This window comes from Herpailurus yagouaroundi, unplaced genomic scaffold, assembly GCF_014898765.1.
Source record: "Herpailurus yagouaroundi ecotype Mexico unplaced genomic scaffold, PumYag 569, whole genome shotgun sequence".
Lineage (NCBI taxonomy): Eukaryota > Metazoa > Chordata > Mammalia > Carnivora > Felidae > Herpailurus > Herpailurus yagouaroundi.
This window is the reverse complement of record NW_024412786.1, coordinates 1,393,646-1,403,948: the sequence shown is the minus strand read 5'-3', so window position 1 is coordinate 1,403,948 and position 10,303 is coordinate 1,393,646. Positions and strand designations below refer to the sequence as shown.

Below are 10,303 nucleotides of genomic sequence, written 5' to 3'. Positions count from 1 at the left end.
CGGCCCCGCGGGGGGCGCGGCGTTGGCAGCCCCGGCCCCTGGGCCGGGCAGTGGTGGCCCAGGGCCCCGCGTCTACTTTCAGAGCCCCCCTGGGGCTGCAGGCGAGGGCCCAGGCGGCGCGGACGACGAGGGCCCAGTGAGGCGCCAAGGGAAGGTCACGGTCAAGTACGACCGCAAGGAGCTACGGAAGCGCCTCAACCTGGAGGAGTGGATCTTGGAGCAGCTCACTCGCCTCTACGACTGCCAGGTGTGTCCCTTACTCTGCGCCGACACCCTAAAATCGTTCCCTAGTCGGACTGCTTGGGAACCCCGCCTTGCGCCTGCCTGTCACCCGGAGTCAATGGGCGCTCCGCTTCCGCGCGCTCCCCTCCCTTTCTGTACTCCCCGCCCCCAGTGTATGCTCTTTCTTGTCTGACCTTAGGTCGCTCCTATCTTTTCCCTCATGACTCCCTCTTGTCACTACTCTGGTCAAGCTTGGGGTCCTCAAGAAGCCTCAAGGGATAGCCTGGGCCATGGGCAGGAGGCAAGAGGCTAGTCTGGGCTGGCGGTGGTAAGGTGATCTACCTAGTGCTTCGTAGCCTAAACTGGTTAAAAGGCGCAAGCCTGGTGGGGTTGTAAAGGGTCTGGGCTGTTCTAATGGGCTAGCCTGCAGCTCCATTTTGGTGTAGGGGCAGGCTAGCCTGTCCTCTGGGTTTTGGTTCTCCACCCCATGACTCCTTCCTTGCTCAAATGGTGACTCAGGCCCCTGGGGGGCAGGGTGGAGGAGTGGGCTTGCCCTGTGCTGCCTACCCTAGACCAGCCCTGGAATGCAGCTGGCTCCAGACTGGATAGACGCTTCCTGGGTGGGGGGAGGGGTGGCAGGCACCCCCTCCCTCAGCAAAGTATGGGCTCTTTGTTTCCCCATTACCAGCCCTGGGTCCTTCCCCATGACCCCTCACCCTTTACTTCCTCCCCACTCCTGGGAAGCTGTGACAGGTGTTTGGGGGAGGGGAAGGGGCTGTGACGAGTTGGGACAGATGGCCCCACCTGTGCACTGATTGAGATGGAGCCCGGAAGTTGGGACAACACATCTGCAGGGTTCTCAGCCCAGGGTCCCCAAGCCTTTGCTGTCTGGCCCTGTTTGGCACCCAGGGTGCCCAACTGGCAGGGACAGGAAGCTCCCCCCCGCCATCGGGCATTTTGCCTTGGCACAGGCCTGATCTGTTTTCTTCCTCAGACAGCTGCTGCTGTCTGCTGGGCAAAGAAGCCTGGCTCATTCTGCGGTAAGGCAGGGGCCTCAGCCGGAGCCCCTCTCACACCCTCTCTCCCAACTCAGGCCCTTGTCTCTCCCTCCTCCCCCACCCCCACCCCAGGAAGAGGAAATACCAGAGTTGGAGATTGATGTGGATGAACTCCTGGACATGGAAAGTGATGATACCCGGGCTGCCAGGGTCAAGGTGAGAGAGGGGCCGGGAGGCATCAGGGCCAGGTAGGGAGATCAGGGAATAGAGAGCTGCCTGGACGCATGGCCCCCTGGGTAAGCGACGCTCTAAATTTAGGCCTTCTTTGGTTTTAGTCAGCCAGCCCTTGGGATGTTGGGCCTCAGCTTCTGCTTCCGTCAAATGGGGCTAATGGTGCTTGTCTAGCTGTTGAGTAGCTGTGGTATCGCCTGTGCCTCGGGGGTGGCCCCAGTCCCTTGGAAATAGGTACAGGTGAGCTCTAGGCCCCCGTTCCTTAGAACTCACAGCTATACTTGTCCCCCCATGCCCTCCCAGGAGCTGCTGGTTGACTGTTACAAACCCACTGAGGTAAGTATGTGGCTGTCCCAGAGGCTGGGGTGAGAGGAGCCTGGGCTTCTGTCATCTTGGGGTCTGGCCTCCCTGATGCCTTCCCTCCTGTCCAGGCCTTCATCTCTGGCCTGCTGGACAAGATCCGGGGCATGCAGAAGCTGAGCACACCCCAGAAGAAGTAAGGGTCCTCGACCCACATGAATGGTGGCTCCCACAGGACAATCGCTGCCCCCCGACCTCGTAGCAACAGCAATACCGGGGGGCCCTGCGGCCAGGCCTGGCGCCATGAGCAGGGCTCCCCGTGCCCCTGGCCCAGGGGCCTCTTCCCTGCCCCCTCAGTTTTCCATTTTGGGGTTTTTTATTGTTATTAAACTGATGGGACTTTTTGTGTTTTTATATTGATTCTGCGGCGCGGCCCTTTAATAAAGCTAGGATATGCCTTTGGTGCAGCTAACGGGCTCAGCTGGTCTCTTTTAGGGGGGACACACTCCTCTACAACTGCTGTCGGTGCAGCTTCTCCCCAGGTGGCTGCAGGCCTTCCTGAGGGCCACGTAGCCATGACGATAGCCCAGTGCCGGCTCCCACACCATGAGCTCCAAGTGGCTGGGGAGCTGGAGTGGGGGGAGCGGTGTCGCTGTTGGCTGTTAGGAACACTCCTTTTCCCTCTGGGCAAGGACCACCGTCCCACCTCGGGCCTGGCCCTCACGATCCCCCTGCCACTGAGTCCACACCCAGGTCCTGCAACCAATAAAGAAGAGGCGTGGAGGGTACCAAGGGAGAGGGTAAGCTGAAGTTGAAGATGTGGCTTCTAAGTCTCTCAGGGCCCACAAACAAACACAGGCTCACTTCGTGGGCTTTAAGGGATTTTTTTTTTCTTTTCTTTCTTTCAACAGTCTGGTCCCTGATGGGGGCCTCTCCACTGCCCCTCCCCAGTTTGGCTACAGTTCTGAACGTCGCTCAATTTTGAGCAGCTCCACCTCAAACACGAGGGTTGCACCACCTGCAGGGGAGAAATAAGGACAGAGTGAGAACCGGGGCCACAGGAAGAAGAGATGGTGGGCAGGAGATGGGGGCAGGAAGGCATCTTACCTGGAATCTTTGGGGGAGCTCCCCGCTCTCCATACCCTGTCAAAGATGCGAAAGAAAAAGTGAGCTGTGACTGGGCAGAGAGAGAGAGAGAGCGGTGTTCGGCAGACACTCGGGCTGAAGCCAGGCCTCTGCCCATCGCAACAAGAAAGCCAGAAATGGAGACAGCAAGGGGCTACAAAAGGCCCAGTAGAGGGCAGAGGGTGGGCGCCAGAACCAAGTGCCCTAAGGGTCTTGCCCTGTTCTCACTACTGGATACAGCTAGACTTGGAAGACACATAATGAACGGATGGGACAGAGGCCAATGCAGCGGCAAACCAGTCTCCACCCTTCCCCAGACCCCCCCCGCCCCCCCGCCCAACTCCCCTCTTCAGGCTCAGGAAAGGCCTCTTACCCAACTCTGATGGGATCACCAGCTTCCGTTTTTCTCCCTCACACATCCTGCAGGACAACACCTGTTCAGCGCATGGCAAGCACCCAGGCCCCCTGCCCCCCACCCCATCCCTGGGGCTTGCCTCCCACAATCAACCTCCTCAACCACAGCCATGGCCCCCTGACTCACCCCAGCAGCCCCTGGTCCCAGCCCTTGATGACCTGGCCTGTGCCCAGGGAGAAGACAAAGGGCTGGTTCTGGGGCAGGCTGCTGTCAAATTGCGTCCCATCTTCCAGCTTCCCCTGTGGGACCATGGGAAGGCCAGTGAAGAGGAGGCTCCACTCTGACACACCTCCCCACCCAGCAGCTATCCCCAAGCTGGCTCCCCATTGGCAGCCATAATCCTAGGAGGGGACAGAACCTTCGGCAGCTCACAGTACGTCGTCACTGCTTGCTGGTGCCAAGCTGGGGATCAGACAGTCAACAGCAGGGAAGAGCTATAGAAACTAGTGTAAAAGGGAGACAGGACTTGCCCACGGTCACCCACCTCCTTGGCTGAGCAATCTGGCTTCCAAGTCCTTTCAGGTCCCCAGAAGCCCCACCCACCCCAATGTTCCACTCCCTCACCCACCGTGTAGTGCATGTGCAGGACGTCCCCCTTGCGCGACTTGATGGGACAGTGGTCTACCCGCTTCTTGACCCCGATCTGCAGCTTCCGTTTGCCCTCGGCCCCCGCAGCAGTGGCCAGGGCACTCAGGCAGATGGACAATACTGTCAGGACCCAGCTCAGCCTCATGTCTCTGCGGGGACAGACCCCGACCAACCGACCGGGGGGGGAGGGCAGGGAGGGCATGGAATATGGGCAGGTACCAGGAGGATTCCACCCCCACCGTGCTTTGCCTGCCCACGGGGATCCCCTTGTCCCGGGTCACCACCCCCTCCCCCGGGCTCCGGAGCCACACTTACCAGTCCAGTGAGAAGGGGGCTTGCCCGAGGACCCCAGCAGCGGGGGGAGGGGGTCAGGGGAGGCCACAGCAGCCAGGGCCCCGCCCCTTTGCTCACCTCCAGCCCTTCCTTCCCTCCCGGTCCCCAGCTCCACTCTTCAATTCCCGCCCGTCCCTTTACGCAAAGTCCAGACCTTATCTGGCTGCCCAGCAGTTGCCTCGACGGAGCGATCCCATTCACGCCACACCCAGTTGCCCCCCGCCCAGCACACCCACACCTCTGAGGCCGCTGCAGGGGGCCTGCCCCGAGGCACCCACACATCGCCGCTGGGTGGCTCCGGGGAGCCCCGATCCTCCGGAGGCACCCCCCAGGCCGGGCCTGTGCCTCCGCCCGGGGCGCCGCCCCAGCTCTGAGCCCTCGGGGGCCTGCGGGGTACCCAGACCGGCCCCGTGTCTGGTGGCCGCCGAGCCCGCTCCACCCACACCACCTCTCCCGGGGGAGTTCTCGGCCTGCCGCGTCCCCAGGCCCGGCCCCCGCGGAGACCGCCCCCGCGTGGACGCCCCGGGCCATTACCTGGGCCTACGCCTTCGCTTTGCTCCTTGACCCCACCCTTTAGCGGACGTAGTTCCGCCCCTTGCCCTGGAGCCCCGCCCTCGATAGAACTAGACCCTCTTTCCTGAACTGTAGCCACGCCACTCACCGACTGAAGGCCCGCCCCCAGTGCCTGGGCTCCGTCCCCTTCGGTCTCCAAACCCGAGGCTCCGCCTTCCGCCTGTTCCAGCTCCTCCTCCAGGGACCAGGCTCCGCCCCCCACCTGTCCTAGCTCCGTCCCCAGTCCCGGAGCTCTGCCTTCTACTGGCACCAGCTCAGAGGTTCCACCCGTCTCCGTCCCACGTCCCGCCCCGACTCCCGGGGCTCCGCCCCGTGCGGCGTGAAAACCCTCCCCCTGCGGCATCCCCAGACAGCTCCGACCCCACCCCCCAATTTCCCCCTGACCTATCCCTCGTTGACACTCGCAGCCCCGGCCCGCTCCTGCCCGGCCTGATCCAGCCTGCCCCCGTGCACCCCGGCTCCCCCCAGCCCGGGCTGTGGCCCCCGCTCACCTCCTCGCCGCGCCCCCGGAGTCAACCCCAGTCGTGCTGCCGCCTGTGCGCAGGCGCGTCATCGTCGCCACCAGGCCGGGCCACGCCGCCCGCCCTCATTGGACTGTGCGAAGCCCGCTGCCGCACGCCGGGCGGAGCGGCCTTTCCCCCTGCTCCGCCCCCGCACCGACACGTGACCACGCGCTACTTCCGGTGGCTCTGTAGCCGGTAAGGTTAGGTGAAAGTGACTTCCTAAAGTGCTTTCGGCACTTCCGGCCGAGGTGAAATTAAGGTCAGGCCAACGCGGGTTCCCGGAGGGGGTCTCGAGACGCCATTTTATCTCGCCCCCAGGCTCTCCCACGGCGCTCTCGCTTGACCCTGGGCCTCTTCAGGGTCCACGGGCTCCAGTGGGAAGAGCCTGGGCCTCAGACTTGAGTTTGGGTTTGGGCTGTGCGCTTCGTTGGCAGTGTGACCTTGAGCGAATGCTTTGGCGTGGTAGGATCTGGAAGGCCCTGTAAGGTGGGCTTGTCATCACCCACGTGGCAGGGCCACTGTAGGAGTGCGCCGTGACGTGCTCCACCAGGCCCTGGCCCACGGCCGATGCGCGCCCTTTTCTCCGCGCCAGCATCCGGGCCTGCCTCTGCCTGCCGCACCTTGACCCCCGAGTCCCGCCGGCAGTGGTCCGGCGGGGCCCATTCCCCACCCACACTGGTATTTTCAGGTGCCCCGGCACTCAGCAGCGCGCCGAAAACATCTGTCAGTGGAAGTAACGAACTTGTAGTTCGGAGGTAACAAACTTGAGTGTTAGAGATAGACTTGGGGGTCAAATCTCCAGGTCAATCAGCCTTTCTGAGCCTATTTCCTTAATTGAAAGAGAAAGATCATTAGCAGCGCTGACCTTAGAATGGAGGACCAAGCGAGGGGTGCGGGTGCGTGTGAAGCCTTGTGTGTGCGCCCAGCACTTAAGTGGGCCGGGGGAGGGGTGGGAGTTCTGGTGTCCCCTGACCCTCATCTGTCTCACTTGAATGGAGCAATGGCATGGTCAGCGACAGCACAGCTGAGAAGCATGATTGGAAATTGGTAATCACCGTCGGGAATGATCTCTTCTGGTTTAACCCCACCCCTGCCCAGGGCCCAACAAGATCACTACCATGCCCTCCAATCTAACACCTCAGAGAAGGCCCCCGTTTGGGTAGCTGCGTTCTGCCTCGGGTGAACCTCTGTCCCCGAATGTCCTGCCCCAGCAAGGCAAAGCATGGATACCCAAAGATGGCCTGTGGTCCACCCCAGGGGCCCTGGAGGCTGCAGGGAGAAGGCTGGGCACTGAGCTTAGGCTGGGTCAGACAAAGGTCAGGAGAATCCCAAGCGGGGGCTGCTGAGGGTCGGGGGAAACTTGGTTGGGGTGAGGGAACGTGTCTCCCACACCAAGCCCACCAGCCACAGCCCTTTGGTAGTTCCCTTTCAAGGAGGTGGGGACAGGGCAGGTGCGTGGCTTTAGAGTGAAGCTGAAGGAAGTAGCTTGCATACAGAGCAACAAAAACGGAGTGCCGCCGGGCAGAGAAGATGGGTTTTTCTATCAAGTGAAGACACATTCCTGGAGCCCAAGGGCTGGGACCATAGCAATCGTCCGTTCCCTCCATATGCGCCTGTGGAAACTGAGGCTCAGAAAGAGGGGGCAGCGACAGCCAAGATCATTCAGCGGATCTGGGTCCCACCTCAAGGTCACTGGCCATAACGGACCGTCTCCTTCCAGAAAGGAGCTTTTGTGATGAGCGGGGGGGCAGGGCCTGGATGTAACAGGATTGCGAAGAGTGCACAGTTCTGGCTCTACCTGATGGGGGACCTTGGGCTTCATTGCCTCCATCTACACTATGAGGGAGTAAGACAGGCTCGGGGTCTAGGACGTAGTGCGATGCAGAGTGCCTGAATCGCCCAGCCCGGACAGCGGCAAGCAATGACACAGGCAGGGACAGATCCTTCCATCTCTTTTATCAGGGTTGGGGGGTCCCAGTTCTTAACACCGCAGCCCAAGTCTCCAGTATCTGCAGAGGATTGGCGCCTCGGGGAGGGGACAGCGGAGCCAGCTGTGAAGACGCTCGCTTGCACGTGGTGGTTGAAAATCGAGACGGGACCCCTTCTCTCCCGAGTTAGTCCATGACCCCTGGTGCTGCCGACACGTCTCCTCGTCCGGCCGCCCACCCTGTTGGAGGGCGGCCTTGGGAGAGACCAGGGACAGCTGGAAAGTCCTCTGAGAGGCTCAGGTCCGGGAGCACTTTCTGCCCACACTGAGGTCTAGGGACTGGGCACTTCTCAACACGTTGCCCTGTTGTCCTCCTCTGGGATGTGGCCTGTGAGGCAAGTGGCCCTGCTGAGTCTGAAAGGCAACGTGTCACCTTCGCAGCTTCCGGCACCTGAGGAAGGGAGGAAGGGTTCTGTTCATGCGGGCACAGCTCAGCCCCTGCTCCCTAGGTCCACCCTCCTGTTACCTTCTGTGAACCCCATTCTCTCCTAACACTCCTGGCGAGCCCACACGAGGTCACCCCGTGGCCCAGCTGCGGAAGGGAGGAGTGGTGAGCAGCGTCTCAGACAAGGGTGGACAAGGGTTCCACTCTGTCCCCTGGCCTCTCAGAGCCCACGAGGAGGGCACACGTGTCTACCACGGGGGCTTTGAGCAAGGCCCAGAGCTTTGCAAATTGGAAAGCGATCTCTCCCACTTTGACTGCAGATGTGACCTCCTCCAGGGCATCTCTGACCGCTCAGAATCCGCGTCAGGTGCCCCTTACCTCAGCCCTCGACCTCCTCTGCTGGCGTCACAAATCCTGACGTCTGACTCCCACATTTAGAACGTGAGCCTTGGTCAATATTTGTTCAACACACTCAATAGTTTCCTCTCCCCTGGCTCTTCTCCCACTGGCAGGCTCACCTTGGACCTGCTCCAAGGGCCTTGATGCCTCCCCAAACAAACACGACCCCACCAGTCCTCACCTGCAGGTGTCTGGGTTGAGCTCTAAGCCCCGCCCTTGGCAACGGAGGAAGCTGCGGCGTCGGCAGCGGCAGCGGCAGGTCCGGGGGTCAGGGCGCTGGCGGCGCTGGGTGCAGCGTGGGCAGAGGGGCCTGGGGCTGGAGTGGGATGGGTGATGTCAGCTGGGGAGGGTGCTCCGGGGGCAGAGTCCCAGCCCGGAACAGAGCGGGGCTGGGGACGGTGGTGGGGAGTGGAAGCCCTAGGAGGAGAAGCAACATGTCTGGGGCGGGAAGGAAAAGTCTTCCCGGGAGCTGGGGTTGGATCGGAGCACACAGACTCGGGGAGCAGAGGAAAAGGGGAGAGGGGGACACAGTGGGGGGAGAGAGAGGGGGCGGGACTGCAGCCTCCCGGCACACTCATACACCCCCTGCCCCATCCACACGTTACATCCTGGGTGTGGGGTCTGGGCTCCAACCCCACCTCGGCAAGAGCCCATGAGACTCACCTGTCTGGCTTCACGGCACTCTCTCTCTTTTTTGGTCTGAAAAGTAAGAGGGACAGACAGAGACAAGGAAGAGGAAGAAAATCAGAAGAGCCGAGCATCCTGCTCTTACCCCAGATCCCAGGCCTAACCCAGTTCCAGTCTTGGAAACCTGGTCTCCACTGTGGTGTACCCCCATGCCCAGCAGCCCCCAAGCCTGGTCTCTGGGAGCTCAGAAGTGGGGCCCGGCTGGCACCTGCATTCACACTGGCTGTGTTCTTCCAGGGACATCTCGCCCAGCTGACTGCTCGGGTAACGGATCATGAGTATCTGTACTCCAGAGATAGGGGACACACGGTGTGAGAGATCATGAGAGATACAGAGGAAGGGAATGCTCCGTGGGCTGGAGGAACAGCTTGCCCAGCCAAGGCTCTGGCCATTCCTCCCACCACCACCCCCCGGAGCCCCAGCATCCACCCCAGCTGGGCACGCCCCACCGGCCCCAGTACCTGCATTCGGACTTGGTGCTGCCCTGTGGGCACGCACTCCAGGCCGTCGTCAGGGCAGCAGCCACCACAGCGCTGCACGGTCACACAGCTGGGCACCAGCTGCTTGGCCACGGTGCCCATGAGCTCCACGGTCAGGGGCACCACCACCTCCCGTGGCTGGCAGGTGGCACGGGCATACACGTCTATCCATGACACCACTGGGGGCAGAAGCGTAAGTGTTAAGCCCCCACTGGGTTTCCTGTAGCCGCTCCCGGGTTCCCCTATCTCCTGTACCCTGCAGCTGTTCTCCCTAATTCCTTCGTCCCAGCCACCCTCCACTAGCTCCCTCTCTGCCCTCAAAACCTGTCTTCCCCTGCCCAGGAACCCAGGAACCCCACTGCCTCAATTTTCTCTTCTGTAAAATGGGCAGAATAAAAAAGTTTGCATCTTAGAGCGTGGCCCTGATTACACAAGATGATGAGCGAACCCTCTTGATGATGGCTAGCGCGGTTATCGTTACTATTACCTTTCTTCTGGTGGCCCGGGGTATCAGGCTGGGAAACGGGGCCCTGTAGGAGAGAAGAGAACTGAACTCAAAAGTGCTCTCTAGGAAGGGCTAGCCCTGTCGCTGCTCCCAGGGGTCTGCCCTTGCAGTCTAAAGGCTTCAACTCCTCTAGGACATTTTTCCCCGATTGCTCTGCTCCTGGGGTCACTCTAGCTTTACCTGTCCTCTCCTGGCCACCTGGGACCTGCCCTGGCCACGACCCGCCAGGCGCACTCTGCCGGTGGCGGCGGCGACGTCGAATCTCCAAGCCTGGGGCCCGACGGATTCGGAGGCCTCAGGTCAGGAGGGGGCACAGTGGGCGCCCAACCGAGTCCTGCGGGGACCGAGCGGCTCCGCCCCCGGTCGAGCCCGGGGACGGGGTGGAGCAGGGGAGTGGCCCGGGGCTGGGCTGGCGGGCTGGCGGGCTGGCGGGCAGGGACTCCTCCCGGGGGATGCCCTGGCCAGATTCCCGCCACGCCCCGGTCCTCAGCCCGACCCCGCGGATCCCCGAGGCCGAGGCCGCTCCGCGTCTCCCCACTTCCGCCAACCTTGAGAGAGGGCACGGCGGGCGGG

The 10,303-nt window shown here is 62.0% G+C and overlaps 3 protein-coding genes across 10 annotated transcripts; 1 reads left to right on the top strand and 2 right to left on the bottom strand.

Moving 5' to 3' along the window:
• Positions 1-4: 4 nt before the first annotated feature.
• On the top strand, positions 5-2,223 carry PPP1R14B (protein phosphatase 1 regulatory inhibitor subunit 14B; the record flags this gene model as incomplete). Its single annotated transcript, XM_040465791.1, has 4 exons — positions 5-247; positions 1,353-1,436; positions 1,755-1,787; positions 1,883-2,223. Coding segments are annotated over 4 exons (429 nt in total), but the record flags the coding sequence as incomplete, so codon positions are not given.
• A 396-nt stretch (positions 2,224-2,619) lies between these two features.
• FKBP2 (FKBP prolyl isomerase 2) lies at positions 2,620-5,407 on the bottom strand. 8 transcript variants are annotated; one of them, XM_040466204.1, is made up of 6 exons: positions 5,277-5,407; positions 3,860-4,028; positions 3,418-3,530; positions 3,250-3,296; positions 2,859-2,894; positions 2,620-2,769 (listed from the first exon to the last, which is right to left on the bottom strand). In XM_040466204.1, the coding sequence occupies exons 1-6, from the start codon at positions 5,336-5,338 to the stop codon at positions 2,708-2,710; spliced, it is 489 nt and encodes a 162-aa protein (XP_040322138.1). In that variant the 5' UTR covers positions 5,339-5,407; the 3' UTR covers positions 2,620-2,707. The 8 variants fall into 8 exon arrangements, with proteins under 8 accessions (XP_040322138.1, XP_040322141.1, XP_040322139.1 ...); XM_040466207.1 differs by lacking the exon at positions 5,277-5,407 and adding an exon at positions 4,874-4,981; XM_040466205.1 differs by lacking the exon at positions 5,277-5,407 and adding an exon at positions 4,747-4,830.
• Positions 5,408-7,223: 1,816 nt separating this feature from the next.
• VEGFB (vascular endothelial growth factor B) lies at positions 7,224-10,030 on the bottom strand (the record flags this gene model as incomplete). Its single annotated transcript, XM_040465790.1, has 7 exons — positions 7,224-7,666; positions 8,241-8,375; positions 8,723-8,758; positions 8,955-9,028; positions 9,208-9,404; positions 9,713-9,755; positions 9,911-10,030. Coding segments are annotated over 7 exons (627 nt in total), but the record flags the coding sequence as incomplete, so codon positions are not given.
• Between the last annotated feature and the right edge of the window lie 273 nt (positions 10,031-10,303).

Coding starts and splice junctions, on each gene's coding strand:
- FKBP2 (XM_040466199.1), bottom strand. CDS start 4,743: ATGGCCCGGGGCGTCCACGCGGGGGCGGTCTCCGCGGGGGCCGGGCCT. Junction 4,029..4,366: donor CTGCTGGGCAGCCAGATAAG/GTCTGGACTTTG, acceptor CTGTCCCCGCAG/AGACATGAGGCTGAGCTGGG. Junction 2,895..3,249: donor GGTGATCCCATCAGAGTTGG/GTAAGAGGCCTT, acceptor CATCTTTGACAG/GGTATGGAGAGCGGGGAGCT.